The sequence below is a fragment of the Elephantulus edwardii genome, unplaced genomic scaffold (assembly GCF_000299155.1).
Source record: "Elephantulus edwardii isolate Elephantulus edwardi_28Jun2011 unplaced genomic scaffold, EleEdw1.0 scaffold00020, whole genome shotgun sequence".
Taxonomy (NCBI): Eukaryota; Metazoa; Chordata; class Mammalia; order Macroscelidea; family Macroscelididae; genus Elephantulus; species Elephantulus edwardii.
This window is the reverse complement of record NW_006399770.1, coordinates 367,190-391,005: the sequence shown is the minus strand read 5'-3', so window position 1 is coordinate 391,005 and position 23,816 is coordinate 367,190. Positions and strand designations below refer to the sequence as shown.

At 38.4% G+C, this 23,816-nt stretch overlaps 1 protein-coding gene across 2 annotated transcripts in view; it reads left to right on the top strand.

The window, feature by feature from the left end:
- The first annotated feature begins 329 nt into the window (after window positions 1-329).
- GLMN (glomulin, FKBP associated protein) overlaps window positions 330-23,816 on the top strand; it is a 44,511-nt gene continuing 21,024 nt past the window's right edge. For both annotated transcript variants that reach the window (XM_006882403.1, XM_006882404.1), the window contains exons 1-7: window positions 330-402; window positions 726-851; window positions 7,926-8,045; window positions 11,966-12,074; window positions 13,585-13,825; window positions 14,933-15,035; window positions 20,498-20,685. In XM_006882403.1, coding sequence (XP_006882465.1) covers window positions 364-402; window positions 726-851; window positions 7,926-8,045; window positions 11,966-12,074; window positions 13,585-13,825; window positions 14,933-15,035; window positions 20,498-20,685 — 926 coding nt within the window. In that variant the 5' untranslated portion in view covers window positions 330-363. The remainder of the gene's footprint in view (window positions 403-725; window positions 852-7,925; window positions 8,046-11,965; window positions 12,075-13,584; window positions 13,826-14,932; window positions 15,036-20,497; window positions 20,686-23,816) is intronic.

The following is a 23,816-nucleotide window of genomic DNA, read 5'->3' as shown; positions in this document are numbered from 1 at the left end:
GTAATAGTATTTTCTGCTTTAAAACAATCCATTTTCTCTGTTGTGTTTGCTAATAAATGCTCAGGGAGTTCTGGTGGCCTAGTCCATAGGGACTTGTGCCATTAACCCAAAGGTGGTGCCTCCCTACCAGCAACTCCAAGGGAGAAAGACGGACAGTGTCCTCCAGTGCAATTTACGGCCTCTCAAAAATCCATTGGAGGCCCAGCATGGAGTTGGTTCCAACTTGATGGGAATGCATTTAAGTGTTTTGAGAATAAGTACATTAGAATAAAATATATTTTGTGAATGGTATTATCATTAGTAGTTAATAGTGTCTTTTATACTTTTACATTTCAGTATCAGAACTAAGGAAAAAGACTAGCAATGGCTGTGGAAGAACTTCAGTCCATAATAAAGAGATGCGTAAGTGATTTGTTTTCTTTTTAAATACATCTGAAGTCTTTCAAATAGTTAATCTTTAATTTCTTCAAATGATATTTTTATCTAAATAGCTATTTAAATTTTAATATTGATACTTTTCATAGTGTGGTTTCTTTTTTCTTTTTTTTTTTTTAAGTGGATTTTAAGATGTTCATTTAAAATATTAGGATCATCCTAATTTTCATGTGTGTAATATACAGCTTATAATTCAAACAAATTTCTCTTTCTTTTACAGAGACAAAATAAATAATTATTAACTTTATTTGTGTGGATTTTGTTTGTTTGTTTTATTTTGTCTTTACCAGCAAATCCTAGAAGAAGAAGACTTTAAAGAAGAAGATTTTGGCCTATTTCAGTTAGCAGGTCGAAGGTGCATAGATGAAGGGCACATAGATCAACTACTGGAAATTATTCAAAATGAAAAGAATAAGGTAAGTGCTATCTTTATACTTATAATTTTTACTGGGAAGAGGAAAAAAAACACATGATGTTATTATTCATCCAATTAATTTATCAAACTGTAGAATTGTTTCTGACTCACAGCTGACCCTCCATTGGGTTCCTAAGGCTGTAAATTGCTTGGAAGGAGACTGCACAGCATTTAGTTAGCAGCACCAACCCCTGTGGACTTACAGCTGGTCTGTACTACTCCACCAGAGCCATTAAGTACCATCTAGGAACAAAGTATATAGAAGAAAGCAATGAAAGACAAAAAAAGGAATTAGATATAGTCATGTGTTAAAGTACTTTTATAGTCTGGTAGAAGAGATAAGTATATAAGTTATTAGCAATAAAGAGGCAGAATACTAGCAATAAGAGGCATAAAATAAGTGCTATAGTAGAATCCAAAAGGTTAGAAGTTTGAATCCACCCAGTGACAATGGAAGAAATGCCTAGCAGTCTGTTTCTATAATATTACAGCCAAGAATTTTTGTAGAGTACATTTCCACTCAGAAGCACATGGAGTCACCACGAGTCAGAATCGACTATGAATTTAATGTGATATTATTGTTGCTAATTGCCATTGAGTTGATTCCAAATCATGGTGACCCCATTATTCTTTGGAACAACATGCTGAGAAAGGTTGCGGGTCAGTGAAAGAGGGAAAGACCCTCACTGTGATAGACTGACGTGATGGAAGATGGCAAAAATGGACTAAAATATGTCAGAGATGATGATGATGGCACAGGAGAGGACAAGGTTCAGATTTGTTCATAGGGTCACTATGAGTCTTACTTGACTCAACGGCTCCTAACCACCACCACCACCATTTATGCAAAGCAGAACTGCTCTATTGGATTTTCAAGGCTGTGACCTTCCAAAAGCAAATTACTAAACTGGTGTTTAGAGGTGCCTCTGAGCTGATTGTACTCCACAGGGACTCTGTAGTCTGGTGCTGAAGATTAACTAGTTGAAGTATTAGAAAGGAAAAGAAGAATTTGAGTTCATAGGAAAAGAACAGTAGAGAAGAAGCCCAGGATTCCATCTCAGGGAATCCCTTAGGAACAGGTAAAGAAACTGTCTTGGAGGAAAGGGTTAGTTGTAGCACCCATAAGGCAGAAGGACAAGGGAAGTATATAAAATTGTTCTCCTGGTATTATGTGCTTAAGAATTTTATTTTTAGCATGCCTCTAAATAGTTAATCTCACAGATTTAAGCACCGTGTGGCTTGGCACTAATACTTTGAAAATCGCCTTTGTACTGTATGTTCTGTAAAGTATAAAGGCGAACATATTGACAAGGCAATGTTTAAAAGTGACTACAACTCAATTTTCTTGCCAGCTGACAATATTAATCAAGATATGCTATTGTTCTGTGTGCAGTGTTAAAAAAAAAAAGATTAAACACTGTAGACTTAAGCATAATAATTTTACCCAAGGTACTAGAGTGTGAGATTTCTCAGCCTTCGCACTATCTGTGGTCTTCACCTGCCGTGTGTGTGTGTGTGTGTGTGTGTGTGTGTGTATCTCCCAACAGCATGCTCTTGCCCCAGTCATGACAATTAAAACTGTCTCTAAACATTGCCAGATACCTCCTGCTAAATTGCCCCTGGTGAAGAACTACTAACATGAGCTTTGAGTTACATCGTTCAGTCACTCATTACTGTCAAATTGGAACTGACTCCTTGATGAGCCTCCACTGGATTTGCAAATGTGTGAGGGGAGATTGCCCCACTTTCTTGTGTGGAGTAGTTGGAAGACTGGAATCTGTTGAGAAATTCAGCCTTTGAATTAGCAGCATGACTCTATAGGCTACACCACTCTTTGGTTTGGATAGATATATGCTAACTTTATCTCATTATAGTTGTTGATCAGTTGCTAATTTTAGCTTGCTTACCTGTTAAATTGAGGGTAATAATTCTCCCCTTTAGGATTGTTAGTATTATTGGAGTGACTTGTGAGTAGTCAGCAAATATTTCATTTTCTTCCTAATTATTCACTGCCCTTTTTTCCCCCCTGAAGTGAAATGAGTGATAATTTAGATTGTGATTGGCTGCCTTGAAGCTGAGATTACATTTGTGAAATATTTTATCAAAATGCCTTTCTTTAGCTTGGATATGTAAAATCTCACTCCCATCTGTGGCTGGCATTTATAGTTGTTAATTACTCCTTAGAAAATCACTCAAGAGGTAAAAAGAGATTTGTTGTTGTTATTGTTAGGTGCCGTCGAGTTGTAGTCGACTCATAGTGACACCACGAATGAAAGACCTGAACACTTGTATAACTTTCATAATTTCTCCACGTTCATAGAGTTTCCGGAGGCAGGCTATTTCAGAAGTGGATGCCACTCCTGCTTCCACGCTTTTTTAAATTGTTTTAATTGGGGAGCTCCATGAAACACTGTTCACCATGGGTAACTATTATCACATTTGGCACATCAGTGTCACAGTGTTTAACATCACAGCAACCATGAGTTACCTCTGTACAGCAATGCACAGACCAGTGCTATACCACTTAGAAGAGTGTTTGACCAAAACCAATTTAAACCAGTCCTGAGGGCCACAGATTAAAATCACCCACCTTTGGCTTGGTCGCATAATTTTCTACTAGGCCAACAGAGCTCTCTCTATGTTGTTGTTATGTAAGTAAAATAAATAACTTGGCTGGAAGAATAGAGTCCTTTGGGAGCTATGGTTGAGTGGCATCAAGTCAACTGCAATTCATAGCAGTCTTGTGACTAACAGATCTAAACCTTGTCCTCTCCTGCACCATCCTCAAGATTTCTGACATACTTAGGCTGATTGTTTTACTGTGTATATCCATATCGTTGAGGGTCTTCTGTTTCTGACCCCATACCTTTTCCAGCATGATGCTGTCTTCTTAAGGGCTGATACTCCTGAAAACCCCCAAAGTATTTCACCATTCTTACTACTGATTGCCCTTCCTTCAAAAGATTTATTCTTTTGGCAGTCTAAGATATATGCATTACCACAATTCAAAGACATTATTCTTAAGTCTTTTTAATTCATTGTCTTAACTTTCTTATGAAGCAATTGAAAATGTCCTGGCTTAGATCAGGCACACCTTAGTCTTTGATCTGAAACCTGGCTCATTAGCCCTTAGAGAAATCCTTGTTAGCACATTTTCTCAATACAAATGTTTTTTTGGTTGCTCCTATCAGAGGTATTGATTATAGATCCAAGTGAAATGAAATTGTCAGCTGTAGTTTTTTCTCCATCTATCCGTGATGTTGCCTGTTGGTCCAGTGATGAGACTTCTGTTTTCTTGATGTTGAGATGTAATCCATATTAAAGGCTGTAGTCCTGAATCTTCAGCAGTAAGTGCCTCAAGTCCACTTAAGAACTGTAAGATTGTGTCATCTGCATAACACAGGTTGTTGTTGAATCTTCTTCATTATTGAGACCAAATTTTTGTTCATATAGTCCCAGCTTCTTGAATGATTTGCTCACCTTACAGATTTAATAAATATGGGGCCAAGATCACAACTCTCATATACCCCTTTCCTGATTTTAAACCTTACAGTTCCCTTGTTCAGTTTAGACAACTGCTTCTTGGTCTATGGATAGATTTCTCCTGTGCACAATTAGGTGTTCTGGAATTCGCATTCATATTGGTAGCATTATTTGTTATTATAGTCGAAGAACTTTGTATAATCAGTAAAACACAAGTAAACATCTTTCTGATCTTCTCTGCTTTCAACCTGATATTAGTAATGATATCCCTCATTCCCTGGCCTCATCTGAAGCCAGCTAGAATTTCTGCTAGTTTCCTGTATTGTTCTGGGCATTTAAAAATACTCTAAAAAATACTCTTCAGCAAGATTTACTTGTATGTAATAGTAATCTTACTTTTCCATAATTTACACACTCTGTTAGCACGTTGCCACAGATGATGGTAATACATTACAAAAATGTGTTTCTAAGCATGGTTGTCAATGAAAAGTTTGCGGCAACGTGTTAAATCACCTTTCTTTTTTTTTTGAATGGGAACAAATAAAGATCTCTTACAGTCAGTTGGCCAAGTAGCTATCTTCCGAATTACTTGTCACAGGGTAGTGAACATGTCCAGGGCTACATCTCTTGTTGAAGCATCATAATCGGTATCCTTTCAATTCCTGGGAAACAGTTGAGTTTTAAAAACTTGAATTGGGTGCACTGTAGTCTTTAAACTGACATCATTGCTCCTTACTACCCTAGAGAGGTCTTGACCACAGATTTTCCCCTTATAACATACCTTTTGATTCTTCACTGCTGGCACGAAGAATTTTGATTGTGAATCCAAACAAGATGAAATCATTGACATCTTCAGTCTTTTATCCATCCATCATGATGGGCATGTGGGGATGATTTTTGTCTTCTTAATGTTGTTGTTAAATGCCACTGAGTTGTAGATGACTCATAGCTCCCTATGAAGGAAAGACCTGAACACCTGTATAACTTTGGTCGTTTCTTCATGTTCATAGAGTTTCTGGAGGCAAGCAATTTTGGAAGTGGATGCCAGTCCTGCTTCCAAGCTTGTTTTAATCGGGAAGCTCCACCAAACACTGTCCACCATGGGTAACCATTATCACATCAGTGTCACAATGTTTAGCATCATAGCAACCACGAGTTACCTCTGTACAGCAATGCACAAACCAGTGCTATACCACTTAAAAGAATGTTTGACAGAAAAACAATTTAAACCAGTCCTAAGGGCCACAGATTAAAAACAACCACCTTGGACTTGATAGCATAACTTTCTGTCCACTAGGCCATATAACTCTATGTTGTCATTGTTACTGTTAAGTGCCATCAAGTCAGCATTCCACCCTATGGCTCACCAGTCCCAGTCAACAGGCTTCTATAGAACCAGCTCCTGTACATGACTTTCAAACTGGTTTCCAGCTGTCTTCTTAATAGTGAGATATAATCCACTTTGAAGGCTGTAGTCCTTGATCTTCTTTAGTAAGTATTTCAAGTCCTCTTTGTTTCAGCAAGCCTTCAAAAAGCATTTCAAGGTCTTTTAATCATGTGCATAACACAGTTTGTCTGAGTCTTCCTTCGATCTTGATGCCACATTCTTATTCATAAAGTCCATCATGTTGAGTGACTTATTCAGCATACAGATTGAATAGGTATGAAGAAAAGATACAGCCTTGACACACGCCTCTTTTGAGTTTTAAACCATTCAGTGCCTGTTCATACAGCAGCTTGATCTAGGTATAGGTTTCATATGAGAACAATTAAGTGTTCTGGGGTTCCCATTCTTTTCAGTGCCCTAAGTTGTTAAATGCTGTTGAATTGAGTATAACTTATAGTGACCTTCTAAATGGCAGATCTGAACCCTGTCCTTTCCTGTACCATCCTTATCATTTATGACATATTTGAGCCCATTGCCACAGTAACTGTATCAACCATCTCATTGAGGTTCTGCCTCTTTGACTGAGCCTCTACCCTTCCAAGCATGATGTCCTTTTCAAAGGAATAGCCTCTCCTAAGAATACACCCAAAGTATGTAAGACAAGGCTTCACAGTCCTTACCTAAAAGGAGCACTCTGGTTTCACTTTCTTCAAGACTTATATATTCTTTTGCCAGTCTGAGAAATTCAGAATTCTTTATCAACACCACAAGTTGAAGGCATTGATTCTTCTCCTGTCATCCTTATTTTTGTCCACTTCACAGATGCATAGCAGGTTTGAATCAGGTCACCGTAGTCTTTAAAATGGCATCATTGCTCTTCAGGCTTTGTAGAGATCTCCTAAAACTGAGTTTCCTAATGCAGTACATCTCTTAATCTCCATACTGACTGCTTGGGCTAAATTGTGTACTGTAGAGTTGGAACTGACCTTTTCGTGGGTTTTCAGAGGCATTTAATAGCATGAGAGGAGATTGTCCATCTTTCTTCCCTGGAGCGGCTGGTGGATTTGAACCATGAACCTTTGGGATTGCAGTGCAGCTTCTTACCACCAAGGCAAAGTAGAAGAGTTGAAATCTCATTTAAAAAAAACACTTCTTCCAAGACAGATTCTTATTTGTCTTTTAGCAGTGCACTGTATATTCAGTGTATATTCACCCATACCACAGTTGAAAGGCATCAATTCTTTACTGTTATTGTCTCATTTTCGCATATATATGAGATGACTGAAAATACCATGTTTAAGTGTTTCAGTCAAGTTGGGTGTTTTTTCAGCATTTTAAAGTGATGTTTTGCAGAAACACAATATGCCATTTGCCCAATACAATATACCTTTTGGTTTTTTGACTTCTATTACCATGGGCCTTAACTGTGACTAGAAATAAAGTGTCTAGCTTCTTGGATTTTTAGCTCAGCATATAAGTTAAATAAATATTGGTAAAAGATACAACTCTGAAACATATTTTCTTGACTTTATTTATTTATTTAACTCCTGAGAAAAATTACTTGATAAATAATAAAACCTTATTTGCCCTTTCCTAATGAAGGTGTTAAAAATATCTAAGCACATGTATTAGCAACCACATGTTGATAATCTTTTAGTCTCCTATGGCTATCATAACAAAGTGCCTCAAAATAGATGGGTTAAAACAGTTTATTCTCCTAGAATTCTGGGTGGCAGCAGGGCCATGGTTTTCTCCAAGACTGTAGGGAAGGATCTTTGTAGTTTCTGATAATCCAAATATTCCTTGATTTTTAGTCACATCACTTGATCTGTTGCCTCAAGGCCTTCTTCCCTCTGAAATTGTCCATTCCTTTTCTTTTTTACAGAGACACTTGACTTACTTTTTTAGAGCCCACTCTGGTCCTGTGTGACCTAATAGTAATTAATTGCATTCAGAAAGATCCTATTTTCAAATAAGGTCACATTTTCTAGCATAAAGGGTAAGACTTCTGCATATCTTTTGAGGGGGATACAATTAAATATGTAATGGCAGCCAGTGCTAGAAATGCAGTGGTAAAATGTCCTAGACTTAATTTTCTTTTTTTATATTTGAAAGAAAATTCCAAGCTCTTTCAAGTTAGGAAAGCACAATATGATAGTATTGTAGACTTCAGAGTTTAGTTAACTCTGAAAAGTGTTTTTGCAGATTATCATCAGGAATATGGGATGGAATCTTGTTGGTCCTGTTGTTCGATGCCTTTTATGGAATGATAAAGAAGATGATAAAAGGAAAGATTATTTTCTGATGCTGGATTTATTGGTAAAGGTAAGTTAATGAAATAGTTCTCTTTTCACTATGCAGGGAAATAATTTATAATACCTTTAATGTTCAGAACTTTGGCCTAGTGAGGGTAAGGAATTACACTGCCAACCTAAAGGCACTCAGTTCAAATCTACCAGCTGCTGTATGTGAGAAAGATGGGCAATCTCCTCTTCTGTTCTTTGTTGTTGTTATTATTGTTAGATGCTATCGAGTACGACTAATAGTGACCCCATGAACAAAAGATTTAAACCCTGTTCTGTACTGTGCCATCCTTGCACTTCCTGACACACTGTGTTAGTCACCCATTGTGTTAGTCACCACATAAATCCACCTGGTTAAGGGTCTTTCTCTCCTCCATCCTTCCTACAATCATATCTTTCTCCAAGGAGTAGCCCCTCCTAGCAACATGACCAAAGTATGTGAGACAAAGCCTCATCACCCTTGCCTCCAAAGAGCACTCCAGCTGCACCCTCTCCAAAACATACTTGTTTGTTCTTTTGGCTGTCCTTGGCATGTTCAGTACTCTTCTTCAACACCACGTCTCAAAGGCATAACAGCGCAGGAGGGGGAAGGCCCTCTATGAGGTGGATTGATTCAGTGACTGGGATAATCGGGATGGGAGTGTCAGAGACAATACGACTGGCACAGGACAGAGCAGAGTTTCGGGCTGTTGTACATAGGGTCGTTATGAGTTGCAAGCGACTTGACGGCACATAACAGCAACATCCTTATTCATTGTCCAGCTCTCAGATCTATAGCAAGTGATTGGAAAGACTGTGTACTGAATCAGACACACCTTGGTCCTCAAACTGATCTCATTACAACTTAATAATCTGGAGAGGTCCCTAACTGCTAATTTTCCCAGTGCAATGCATCTCATTATTTCTTGACTACTGGTACCAAGTTAATTGTGGATCCAAGCAAGATGAAGCTATTGACAGTTTCAATCTCCTCCTCCATTCATCATGATGTTGCATATCGGTCCAGTGGTAATAATCTTCGTTTTCTTGACATTAAGATGCACTCCATACCGAAGGCTGCATTCCTTGATCTTTTGCAACCGAACATGCAATCAAGACATGTTAATGATAATTCGTGACTGGAATGCAAAAGTGGGAACTAGTGAAGAAGGACTAGTAGTTGGAAAATATGGACTTGGTGATAGAAATGAAGCTGGAAATAAAATTACTGGATTTTGTATTTACAGTGATTTATTCATTGCATATACCTTTTTTAAAAGATAAAGATGATGACTTTACATGTGGATTTTACCTGACGGGCTGCATAAGAATTAGACAGACTACATTTGTGGAAGAAATTGTTGGAGAAACTCAATATCAGCAGTCAAAACTAGGCCAGTGCAGGGCAGACTGTGGGTCAGACCATCTGTTACTCATATGCAAGTTCAAACTGAGGCCGAAGAAAATGAAAGTAAGTCGTCAGGAACCAAGATATGATCTTGGATCAATTCTAACTGAATTTCAAGATCATCTTAAGAATAGATTTCTGTTCTTTAATGCCTTTAAAACCTGCTAGAGGGTCAGCTATGAGTCAGTTCTCATTTGAAGATACATAAGCAACAACATTCAGAACTTTAATGCTTGGTCTTTGATAAGCAAGTGTTTAGTTTATGTATTAAATAATTAGTACAAAATACATACAAAAGGTAACTATGGCAACAGTGCCTAATCTTACATATTAGATGGGTGATTATATTCAGAATTTGCTAAATTTCCTGGATATAAAAATATCTAGCCTCATCTCATATCCACTAATTTCAGTATAAACATGGGAAGTTTTAATTTTTAGCAAATATCCTTTATTGTATATAGATGTAAAATTGAAGGTTTAGAGGGGTAGTTCAAGGCCATATTGATATTTTGGAAATTTTGGAACTAGAATCTAGTCTTATTTCTTGACCATCTATGGTATAGACTCTAAAATATTATGAAAAATGCACAAGTATAAGTACAATTGGAAGTAGGAGTAGGAAGTAGAACTTTAATCAGTTGTCATTATAGACCTTGTTTAAAGGTTAGTAGGGTTCCTTGCTTGGTTCCACAATTAGTACTTTTTACATCAGTAGTCAGGAAATCAAAAGACAAATTGCATTGGGAATATCTACTGTCACGGACTTAAGTGCTGAAGAGCAATGATGTCAGTCTAGAGTAAGACTAAGATGTGCCTAATTCAGGCCATGGTCTTTGCAATTACTTGCTGCACATCAGAGAGCTTGACGATGATTAAGGATGACAGAAGAATTGATGCCTTTGAGTTGTAGTGCTGAAGTAGAGTATTGAACATACCATGGGCTGCCAAGAGAACAAACAGGTTTGTCCTAGAAAGGGCGAAACCAAGTTTCTCCTTGGAGGCAAGGATTTTGAAGCTCCATCTTACATACTTTGATCATGTTGCCAAGAGGGACCACTCCTTGGAGAGAGGGACCACTCCTTGGAGAAAGACAAGATGCTTAGAAGGGTGGAGGGATAGCATAAGAGAGAAAGATCCTGAATGAGATAGATTGACTCAGTGACTGGGGTAGTAGGAGTAAAAGTGTCAGAGACAGTAAGATTGGGTCAGGATAGGGTAACATTCAGTTACCCTATTGGGCGTTGTTGTTATGTGTTGTCAAGTCAACTGTAACTCATAGTGACCCCATGCACAGTAGCTCTGAACCCTGCTCTATCCTGAGCCATTCTCACTCTCTCTGCCACACTTACCGTAAATTACTCTAGTTACTGTTGTCAATCCATCTCAGCCAGGGTCTCCACACCTGCGCTGTTCCTTGACCCTTCCAAGCGTGATATCCTTCTCCAAAGTCTGAACCCTCTTGGCTACATGTCCAAAGAATGTGAGACAGAGGCTCAAATCCTTGCCTCCAGTTGTGTCATTATGAGTCACAGTCAACTCGATGACACGTAACAACAGGAAGGTCATTATATGTCAAAATGGACTTGATGACAATAGTTTTTGTTTTGTTTTGTTTTGTTTTAGGGCTTTAAACCAATATATGATACCTGAAAGATAAATTCTGAGCAAAAGTCAAAAGAAGCTACAGAGAGAGCAGGGCAAATAAAATATATACTTTATAGAAGGTGCTCAGTAGATATTAGCTATGAATTATGAACTCAGAACTCAAACTCATTGCCGTTGAGTTGGAACCAACTCATACTGACCGTCAGAAGGCTTTCAGAGGCTATAAGCTGCCAACAAGGAGATTGCCCATCTTTTCATAGCAGCTTGTGGATTTGAACCTCCCAATTCGGAGTTAGCAGCACACCTCTTTCTCCACCACAGTGCCCTCTTAAAAAACAAGGTGAATGAGATCATAAGATGTGGCTAGACATGTAGTCAGAAGGTTGCAAAGTGTTCTCTCTCCAGGAAGTACTTCAGAGGCTCCTGTACTAATCCTAGATACCTTTGCAAACGGTGTGGAATGGAAAGGACCCACCTGCTGGACACTGGAAATCTACAGCAGCTTCATAGCGGTCACTCACTGCCACTGAGTTGGAACTGACCGTCCAGCAGGTTTCTGAGACTAAATGGCACAAGAAGAGACAGCCATCTTTTCCCCACAAAGCAGGTGGTAGATTTGAACTGCTTGAGAGGCAAGGCCTTTGAGTTAGTGCAGCTCCCTACGAACGATATCCCCAGACACAGGTGATGGGAGGAAACCTCGACTCCATGTCCAGGCTTTCCTTTCCCTGACTTTAGTCTCCACATTGTAGTTGCTATTAAGAAATTCTGACTTCTTGTTAATCACATTATATTTTGCTTGTGCATTCTTTTTTTAAGATTCTATGAGGTATTTTAGTATAAAGCAAAAATGTATTTCTCAGTATGTACCTTCTTTTAAAAATAGTAATCATGTGGCTTTAAATACAACTTGTATTAAACAGGTTCAATTGTGAATATTTTTATAGTTGTGTAATCCAAAGGAATTATTGTTGGGTTTGCTTGAACTGATTGAAGAACCTTCTGGAAAACAGATATCCCAAATTATTCTTCTTTTACTTCAGCCATTACAGAAAGGTAACGTGGATTTTGATATCTAAATGGTTCTTTTTATATATATGTATGCCACCTTGACATTTATCCCAAAGCACCAACACTACACCAGAGTAGAGTCGATGGTTAATCAGAGTACTCGTCTTAAACAGAGGGAGTTCTGCGGGCCTAGTAGTTAGGAGCTGTGCTGCAGTCTCAAAGGCACAAGCTGCTGTGCAGGAGAAAGATCAGCCGTCTCCTACCATGAGATTTACTGCCTCTTAAAACCTGCTGGAGAGTCAGCTGAGTATGAGTCAGTTTCAACTTGACTGTACACAACAACTTCTTCAACTAATAGCAGTGCTCGTGTGACTGTTCCTGCTCATGAAAAGATAGTACCTGGCACACAGCGGACAATCAAAATAGATAGTATTTTTTGTATGATATGTTGTAACATGGAATTTTTGCCTAACCTTCCTAGTTGCACCTTAAACTAGAATTTCTCTCTAGACATGCTTAAAGGTTCACCCCTATGGTATCTGCCTCTGGGGAGTACTTCTAGAGAATTTCTGGATCTTGATAAGAACTGTTTCAGGCTGGGCATTGCTCAGCATTTGCATTGGGATGTTAGGGTTGGATTTAGGAAGAGCAGAAATACTGCTGAGGAATGAAAGTAGGAGGTGGAATGATAAGACTCTGGCTGAATGCACACACTAATAATAATAGCCTTGATAACCACCACAGTGTTTACCCTGTGCTTATCATGGTAAGAGGCTACTTTTTCATTTTATGACCATTATATGACTTAGAATCTGATAGAGGGCCCAGAATCAGAAGCTGGAGTTAAATTATTTTAAACATGAATATCTAGCTTTGTACTACTTGAAATATTAAAAATTTTCTGTTATTGTTGTTATGTGTTGTCGAGTTGCTTGCGACTCATAGGACCCTATGTACAACAGCCCTAAACCCTGCTCTATCCTGTGCCATCGCACTACCTCTGACACACCCATCCCAATTACCCCAGTAACTGAATCAATCCACCTTATCGAGGATCTTCCCCTCCTGTGCTGTCCCTCCACCCTCCCAAGCACGATGTCCCTCTCCAAGGACTGGTACCGCCCTGCAACATGTCCAAAGTATATAAAAAATTTTCTAGGGGGAAAAAAAATCTAATACTACCTGACGTGTATATAAAACTTTATGTAAGTTTATAGTTTATAAGGATTTTCTTATACTTTAAGCTTATAACATCTCCTCTAGACTATGGAAAAATGTGTTTTGTTTCCTGTAGCGTATAACCTGTTGTCATCAGTGTATCTAAACAGTTTATCATGGTATTTGTTATGTTGTGGTACCGTGGTAAGATGCACCATTATCTTATGCACCAAGCAGAAATAACCCTACCATTTAAGGTATAATACGCCATCCAGATTTCAGAGTTGTTAAGCTGTAAGGGGAAATGTGTTTTACAGTTCTGTACTCTCTTAGCTTTTTGTGCTGTGCTTAGCATACTTGATGATACCACCTCAAGTTAATTCGATCTCTGTTTTAGTGATTCAGAAACTTCATAACAACAAGGCATACTCAGTTGGATTAGCATTGTCAACCATTTGGAATCAGCTGTCTCTTCTACCTGTTCCATACTCAAAAGAACAAATACAGACCGATGACTATGGTCTTTGTCAATGTTGCAAGGCTTTAATTGATTTCACTAAGCCATTTGTGGAAGAAATCATTCATGCCAAAGAAAATTCGCTGGAAAATGAAAAATTAAAAGATGAATTACTGAAATTGTAAGTATATTTGAACTTAAATTGATAGCCAATTCAGTTATCCTATGTTTTGTTGCTTGTTGGCCATATAAATTTTAACATTTTAGAAGAATATGTAGTTCAGATGACATGATAGTGGACCATTTAATGAGACACTGCTTTTTTAAAAAAGACTATGAAACCAAGATTCACGCATTTAATTCACTGTGCATCATGTTTCCTCATCATAAATTAATAATGAAAATAGGGGAAGTAGAAGTTTAGTCTTCCCTAGAGGAACTGTGTTTTTACTCCCCCTTTCAAAGCATCAGGAATTCAGGTTGCATAGTGGGCTAAGTGAGAGGCTGTTCTCTGAAAGGTTGGTGATTTAGACCCAGCAGATACTCTTCTTTATAAAATATATGTGACCCCCTCCATTATCTTTTATTGGGCCATGCTAGAAAAGACTGGGAGCTCTGGTTGCCTAGTGGTAAGAATTTACACTGTAATGCAGTTCAAATCTACCAGCTGCTCCATGATACAAGGATGGGCAGTCTCCTCCTGTCAGATTAACTGCCTCTGAAAAGCCACTGGAGGGTCAGCTATGGGTCAGTTCTGACTCAATGGTGTACACCATCACAACAACAGACAAGACTATTGATGATGTATGTAACTATTATGGCCCAGTAGTTTTATACTTTTAATTTTCGTGACTAGGTGAAGTATTGTCAACTTTCTGTTTTGTTAAGAAACATTTAAAAAATTTTTACCATTTATTCCCAATTAGTAAAAGTAAACATATTTAATTAAAATAAGGACTTAATCACAGAATAAAGTCTTGTTTTCATAATAAAAAAACAACTTTATGAAAAAAAACAATACACTGCCCTCATTTTTCCTTGAATTATTAAAAGCTGCATTGACATCCTGGTCCTAAGACAGGCACCAAGAATCTGCTGAGATACATGGTGGAGAGCCCCACAGATTGAGTCTGGTAGGGTGTTCTCATGCTCTCTCCTTTGGTATTAAAGTGGGTAGTTCCTCATCTATATTTTAGATTACAGAATTCACTGGTGCCTATTCTTTTTATCACAGAACTTAATACTAAAAAAGTATTGCATTCAGAGTTACTAATTTCTTGTATCTTAGTTGTTTTAAAAGCTTGAAATGCCCTTTGCTGACAGCACAATTCCCCAAACAGCTGGAAGAAGCGGAAAATGATCCTTTATGGTGTTTTGCATCTGAAATTGTAGTAAGTACAGCTAATTTAATTTCCTAAAAAATCTGCTATAATCTAAAATACTGTGTATTCTCATATACTGCATATGGACAGAAATTTTAACTGAAACTGGCTGAAAGCAAGGAAATTAAGTGAGAGAGCTTAAGTTAAATGAAGTGGTAAAGATGAGAAGAGGATAGATTTCAGAGTTTTTAAGCAAATTTTTTAGACCATTTTAGTATAAATCTGATGATTGGATTTAGAAGAATGGTAAGAATAAATCAAGAGTGAAAGGGTTTTGTTGGTTTTTCTTACTTGATTATGAGCAAGTGAGTGTGCTTTAAAAAATGTCTATTAAATATTCAGGAAAGTAGAGAAAACAGTATACTATTGAGATGCTCCCACTTTAAATAGTTACCTAATTTTGCCGATCTTGTGTCAATCTTGGTTTTGTGTGGCCATTTTACAATATTATTTTATTAGAAATTCTAATATAGTATCATGGTGTATATGTTGCGCTGCTAACCAAAAGGCCAGCAGTTCGAATCCACCAGCTGCTCTATGAAAGTAAGATGGGCAGTCTCCTCAAAGATTTAGTCTCAGAAGCTGGAGGGCCATTAGTAGTCAGAATTGACTCAATAGCAGTGAATATATTATTTTATAGCAACTTAATAGTTCATCGGTGAATATATACTTGATAAGGAACTTTTTTCCCTCCTCAACAAAACCACCATGACACCTAACCAAATTAACATTAATTTCTTAGTGTATATCAGATACCCAGAGAGAACAAGTTCTTAAAGCAGGTATTATGAATAAGAGTGGGGGAGATTTCTTCAGGAGGTAGAGCAGAGTGAGAAGAGGAAAGGGCTCAATGCTGAACCCTTGTGAGTGCAGCATTTAAGGTGAGCTCACCAAAGAGACCATAATTGTGATTCAGTCTGTATTTGTGTGTGATTTTCTTCAGCAGTATTTAGCTCTCTAAATATATAAACAGGGAAGGTGTGTTTTAGTGTTTATTCAAAGGCTGGTATTTTACTTGGGTGACTATTGTTAGTTTAGTCAGTACTGACTCAGTCGCAACACCAGAACTGCAATCACAGCATTTCCAAGATTGTGTGTGACCTTTTGGGAGCAAAGCTTCAGGCCTCTCTTCCAAGGCACCTCTGGGGGGTTTGGACTACCAATTACTCCAGGTAGTATCCAAGTACTTAATCATTTTCACTGTGTAGGAACTCTGTTCCTTACTTTTTTCTTTTATCAAACTCACTTGCTGTTATGTGCCATCAGGTCGCCTGTGACTCATAGCAACCATACAGCAGATCTGAACCCTGCCCTGTCCTGAGCCAGTCTCACTAATTTCAACACACCAATCCCCATTGCTCCAGTCACTATATCAATCTGGAGTCTTCCTCTCCTGCTGTTGTCTCTCCACCCTTCCTAGCACAATGTCCTTCTCCAAGGACCAGTCTCTCCTGGCCATGTGTCCAAAGTATATGAGACAGAGCTTCAAAATCCTAGCCTCCAGGGAGAAATTTAGTTTTACTCTCTCCAAGAGAGACCTATTTGTTTTCTTGGCAGTTCATGGTATATTCAAAACTCTTTCTCTAGCACCACAACTCAAAGGTATCAATTCTTCTGTCAACCTTTGTCATTGTCCATCAAACTCAGTAAGTGTAGGAAATATGAGGTGTTGGTAGTTCAGATTCTATGTGGCCCTGGTTAGGTAGGGAAAGAAGGGAGGCTGAAATAGCATGGACAGACTAGGTTAAAAATAAGAGTTTGAAAAGTTAGAAGAGAGGAATTAAGAAGTAGTCAGAAGATAGGATAGTGGAATTTCAGACAACCTAATATTAAATAGTACTAAATGTTAACAGAGATTCAGGATAAGATTAAGTGCTGGATTTGATCAGAAGTAAAGGTCACCAAGAAATCAAGAACCAGTAGGCTGTCAGAGTAGGCTTATAGTCTTTATGATCATTCAACACCTCCTTGGATCTAAACAGGAATTGGAGCAGAGAGTGAGCTGGTGCCAGTGTTATCTTCAGTGAATATTAGGACAGTTCAAGGGCAGTATGAGAGCCTGACTCAAAGTAAACTGTGTACCACCCCCTCTTGTGTACCGTCAAATCAGATCCGGCTGGCACAGGAGATTGCCCCTTCCTCTCCAGCAAGAGTATCTGGTAGATTCAAACCACGTGCCTTTGGGAAAGTGTGGATTTTTTTGAGAGTGCTGAAAAGGCCAATGTAATACTAAAGTCCTGCCCATCCTAGGGAGGTCTGGTGGCTAGTGGTAAGGAATTATGCTGCCAGCCAAAAGGTACTCAGTTCAAATACACCAGATGTGCCACAGGAGAAAGAACAGCAGTCTCCTCCCATGTGATTTACTGCCTTTGAAAACCCTTGGGAGTGTCAGTTCCAACTTAACGATTCATACCAACAGCAACAAGCCACAATATACTGTCACTGCTGCTTCCTAGCATGACAGTGTATAGGATGTGAGAGAATGAACAGCTGTCACGGAAATATGAATATGTGAATATGGGAGGAATATGTGAATATGGTAGGTGGATATGTGAATATGGTAGGTTTAATTAAAGAAATGAGGCAGGGCAAAAATTCTCTAAAGAAAATGGGAATATAGGCTAGAGGTCCCAAAATCGTAGTGGAAGAAGCCTTGCAAGTAGAAAGAGCTAGCAGTGAAAAAAAACCCACAAAATAGTTAAGAAATAGAGATGAAGGACAGGGTAGGGGATGGAAGTGAGAGGTCATGCCTTTTCTGTGCTGGAGAAGATTAGCATGGTTGAGATTGACTGGCCTTATCTTTCCTGACTTTGAGTTATTTTGGTACAGACTCTTGAGTGTCCCAAAGGTTTTAGTGTAGGAGCAATCCTGAAACCATGGAAGCTGTCATAAAGTTTGAGAAATTGCAGAGTGGCATGTATTGCCTGGATCTGGGTTAAGCTATTGAATGTGAATAAGTACAAAGTGAAGACCCTATTTGGCACAGATTTGGACTTTGCGTTTCTAGGGCAACACTGTAGAACATGGTAGAGTATGATTTTTTTTTTAAATGTTCCTTTGGAAAGAGACAGTAAGTATATGGCGGCTTCAGGATTAAGAGGACATTTGGAATATGAGTGCAATAAACTTTTTATAGCTATAAGAAGAATGTGTGAGTTTAAAAATTCATATATCGTTAACATCTCGTGACTGAGGAGCAGTTTCTTGTGACAGGATGATTTTCCATGGCTCTCTGTTGTGTTCTGAAATGACTAATGGAAGTCATCTGGGATCAGCAGATTTTAACTCCCTGAAGGCAGGAACAGTTTGATTTGGTTTTGTAATTCCCCACATTGTCAGGCTCAGTACCTGACACTAAAGTGCTCTCAGATGTTTAAATGAATAAGTTAATGAAGACTGAATATGCCTTTTTGTGAAGCTGCTCTGTAAATATTTGGCAGAGGAATTATGTTATTTCCTAAATTTAGGCTTAGAGAGAAATAGTTAACTTACCCATTGGCACACAGTCAAGACTACATGGCTGCATTCTGCACGTCAGGTGCTTTCTAGCTATACTAGAGTTAGAAGTGGTAGAAAAGGCACCCAGAGAGTCAGTGTTTCCAGAATCTCTTTGAGTTGGCAGTGTAATTCCTTACCGTTAAGCCACCAGTAGCTCTGGTTCCAGAGTTTCTTTTTCTACTTTTTTTCACTCCTTGAAAAGAGACAAAGCTTTAACCCTGCGGTATTGTCTTCTTGTTTCTCTTAAGACATGAGAGCCCCTACAACTTGAGATAACAGCTTTGTTTCATCAGCCTCTGCTGTCACTGTCTTACTGCTAGAGACCAGCATTCTTCAAGCCCACTCTGTGTCTTGGCAGTGGTTAGGGGAGCACTGCTTCTAGAGTATTCTTCACTTGAGTTGTTGTTAGGTGCTGTTGAGTCAAATAGGACTCATAGCAACACTGTGAATAACCAGTCTGAACACTGTCCTCTCCTGTGCCATCCTTACAATCTCTGACACATTCTAGCCCATTGCCACAGTCACCATGTCATCCCACCTAGTTGAGAGTCTTCCTCTCTTTCACCACCTCACCACTTTCCCAAGCATGATGCTAGGAGAAGTTATCTGTGGAGAGGACATCGTGCTTCACCCGAATGGTCCTATGCTTTCATGTCTCGCTCAAGTATCTCTGACATACCTTCTAAAAAGTTAAATGCAAACTGATCTTTGTTGTTGTGTGCCATTGAGACAAAACTAACTCATAGCTGATCCTCCAGTAGGTTTTCCAGAGGCTGTAAGTATCATGGAAGAAGATTTATTGCTCATCTTTATTTCTCATAGAGCAGCTGGTGGACTGAAACTGCTTGCCTTTGGGTTGCAGCACAACTCCTTACCACTAAGTCACCAGAGTTCTCTATAATCATTTAGATGTTTCTATCCTTCACTGTTTGCTGTCCAGTTCAGACTATCTCATAGCAGTCCCTCTAGTGGGATTTTGGAGGCTGTAAACCAGACAGGAGGAGATTATCCCTTTGTCCCTTGGAACTGCTGGTAGATTCTCCCTACCAGAGAAATGCCACCTTTGGGTTAGCAGTGCAACTCCCTGTGGACCAGGCCACTAAGCTCCTGTTTCTATCACAGAGTTCTAACTGCTAGAGCCCTCTAGCAGTCAGGTCATTTGACTGTATTTAAAACTTGTATGCCTGTGCCTTTCACCATAACTCTGAAAGACCAAGGTGATTTAGAAACTGTCCAATGCATCAGTGCTTATGTAGAAGGTAAGTTTTATTACCTTTAATAGCTTATATTAGTTTTCTCTTGCTACATAACTAATTCCTACAGACTTAACTGCTTAAAACAATTCATTTCTGTGATCTTAGTTTCATGGGTCAGATTCTAGGCACAGCTTACCTAGTTTCTCTCTTTAAGGTCATAATTAGGTGTTGACTGGGGCTGTCATGTCATCAGACGCTTAACTGGCAAAAGAACTACTTCTGAGCTTAGTTTGTTAGCAGAATTCATCTTCTTGTGACTGTAGGACTGCGGTCCCTGTTTTCTTGCTGAATGTTGACCAGGGTTTGCTGCCAGCATTTTGAAGCTGCCTGCAGTGCTTTGCCAGATAGCTTCAATAGGCCCTGCCATATGTGGCAGCTTTTCTTTAAAGCCGGCAGGGAGAATCTCTCTCCAAGAGGGCCTGGGCCCTCTTTAGCAACAGTCTACTGATTAAGTCTGGCTTATCTAAGATAATCTCCCTTCTATATAATCAAAACCAGCTAATTTAGGACTTCAGTTATATCTGTAAAAATCACTTCACTTTTTCATGTAATTTAATCAGAGAAGTGACCAATCACTTTTGTGAAATTCTGTTGGTTAGAAGCTAGATTCCAGGTCCCACCCACAGGCAGAGGGAACTCTATAGTGTGACAGGATGAGATGGGGGCTACTACCCTAGGGACTGTCTGCCGCAGTTTCCTTTTTCACTCTTTCCACAGGGTTTTTTATTAGCCATTGGAGAACCTTTCTCCAGAATGATTATTAATCATGGAAAGAAAAAGAGGATTTGGAAATATCTCGAATTTGAGGAAGAAGAAGACAAACAATTAGCAGACTCCATGGCTTCTCTTGCATACCTCGTATTTGTACAGGGCATCACTATTGATCAGCTTCCAATGGTCATGAGGTAAATATTAATCTTAGGTCTATGCATGTCTTATAAAAGGAATAGTATCACATTTATTTATCTGATGTGTCTGTGTTTATAAACATTCTAAGAAGTTTAAAAGAAAATAAAGGCTACTTTTACTGGTTCTAAATGTACTGGTTCTAAATTTTACTGGTTCTAAAAGGCTACTTTTACTAGCTACTAACATTCTAATACAAGCTATTTGGATCTGCCAAATTAAAAAAAGGAGTTCGTGTTAAAATAGGCATGATGGAATGTGGGGATAGTGATCAAATGTTAAACCAGGCTTGGTTTTGAAGTTATTGGGACAACCCAGGACTATAAGGAAGGGAAATGATTAAGTATTCATGGTGTTGTCAGGTGCCAACAAGCTGTGACTCATAGTCTTGTCAACAAATTACAACTTTGTCCTGTTCTGCACCATAATCACAATCTTTGCTGAGCTCGAGCCCATTGTTACAGTTACTGTGTCAATCTTTTTCATTGAAGATCTTCCTCTCTTTTATTGACCCTCTGCTTTTCCCAGCATATCCTTTTAAGCACTGGTCTTTCCTGACAACGTACATGCCCAAAGTTTCACCATCCTTGCCTCTAAGGAGCAACCTGGTTGGTTATACTTCAAGACAGACGTTTTTGTTCTTTTGGCAGGCAGAGTCAATACTCTGTCAGTATTGTAATTCAAAGGTATCTATTTCATCTTTAGCCTTCCTTATTCATTGTTCAACTTTAATGTGCATAAGAAACAATTGAAAATGCCATGGTGTGTATCAGGCCCACCTTACTCTTTTAAATGCTGTCCTTGCTCTTTAACGTTTTAAAGAAATCTTTGACAGCTGATTTGCCCAATACAGTACATTTTTTGATTTCTAGACTGCTGGCTGAAATATCTTAACATGACTTGTGAGGTAACATACTTACACATAGTATAAAGTATACATGGTGGATGAATTAGGGGAACTAAATAGGTTCTCCTAATTCGTGTACCCCCTGTTGTGCAGTTTTGCTCCAGTAATAGAAGGCCATTCGGTTTCTTTTTCCAGTGTGTTATGAATCCTTTGTACATGCTTAGGATAGTCTTTATCCTTAAATGTTGTTTTCTGAAGAAAGCTGTTTTGGTTTTGCTTTAATTGTGATTTTGATCAAAGTTTACAGAAAAATTAGATTTTCCATTCATTCACTGTTACACATTTTCTTCCCTCTACCTCTCCCAGTTCACCCTTTTTTAAAAAATATATTCATTCATGGTTGCACAATTTCCTCCCCCAGTCCTCTTTCCAATATACCTCTTGTTCTGGACCATTGTCTAATTGTTGTTTATAATGTCTGTTTATTCCTTTTAAGCAGTTCTCTCCCTCATCTGTTCTAATAGTGTTCATTGTCTATCTACTTTTTTCCTATTCCCCTCCCAGCTCCCTATGTCAGTCCTGCTTAACAGTGATGTTACATAGTATTTATCCTTTTGAGATGGAGACATTTCACTCAGCATTATGTCATCCAGGGTCACCCATGTTGTCTAATGTTTAGCAAGTTCATTATTTTTCAGTGTTGCATAGTATTCCTTTATGTGAATATACCAGAATGTTACTATCCATTGTTGATGGACATTTGGGTTGTTTCCATCTCTTTGCTGTTGCGAATAACACAGCAATAAACACGGATGTGTATACATCTGTTTTGATGGTGGTCTGGTTTCTTTAGGGTATATTCCCAGTAGTGCAATTGTTGGGTCAAATGGTTTTTATATTTGCAACTTTTTGAGAATGTGCCAAACTGCATTTCATAGTGCTTGCACCATTTTACATTCCCATCACCAATGAATAAGGGTTTCAGTTTCTCCACAACCTTGCCAGCATTTGTTGTTTGCTGTTCTTCTGAACTTTGCTATTGTTGCTGAAGGGAGATGATATCTTATACTTATTTTGATTTGTCTCTGATAGCTAGGGACTTTGAACATGTCTTCATGTGTTTGTCTGCCATCTGAGTATCTTCTTTGGTGAAATGTCCATTATTATCTTGTGCTCCTTTTGTGACTGGGCATTTCTGTGCTCATTTTACCTTTTGCATGTTGATGTGCTGGAGTATTCTATAAAATTTAGATATGAGTCCCTTATCAGACATGTCATCGCCAAGTATTTTTTCCCAGTTTGTGGATTTCCTTTTTACCTGTTCTAGTTTTTTGATGTACATAAGGATTTGATTCATCATAAGGAAATGAAGGTCTCATTAATCTATTTTGTACTCTCCTGACTGTAGGCTTTTCATTGTGCTTGGGGGGACGGTTCATTCTGTCGATTAGGGCTTCTAGAGTTCTTCCAAGCTTTTCTCTGATGAAGTTTATAGTCTTTGGTTTAACTCCTAGGTCCATGATCCACCTTGAGTTGATTTTTGTGTATGGTGTGAGGTGAATGTCTCACTTGAGTATTCTACAGATGATTTTCCAAATTTGCCAACACCATTTGTTAAAAAGGCTATCATTTTTTCCACTTGGTTGATGATATAGATCAGCTGATTTCTGGGTTCTCAATTTATTTCATTCATCTATGTGTCTTTCACTGTACCAGTACTATGCTGTCTTAACCACCACAGCTGTGTAACAGGATTTGAAATCATGGATTGGGATGCTGCCTACCTTGTTTCTTTTTTTTCCATTCCAAATAAAATTGGAAATAGTTTTTTCATCTTGTTGAAGAATGGAATTGGTATCTGCATTGGGATTGCATTGAATTTGTAGATTGCCTTTGGTAGAATTGTCATTTTTATGATACTGATTCTTCCTATTCCATGAGCATGGTATATTCTTCCATTTCTCCAGGTCTCTTCTTGTTTCTTGTAATGTTCTGTAATTCTCTTTGTATAGGTCTTTTGTGTTTCTAGTTAGATTTGTTCCCAAGTATTTAATGATGTGACTAGCTACTGCGCTGGGTATTATTTTTCTTGGCTCCTCTTCTGTATTCTCTATGTCACTGTAGAGAAATGCCATTGATTTTTGTATGTTGGTTTTGTATCCTGCCACTTTGCTGAATTGATTGACAGTGTTCAGTAGTTTTCTCAATGCGTCTTTAGGGTTTTCTAAGTATACTATCATATGTCTACATAGAGAGATAATTTTACCTCCTCTTTGCCAATTT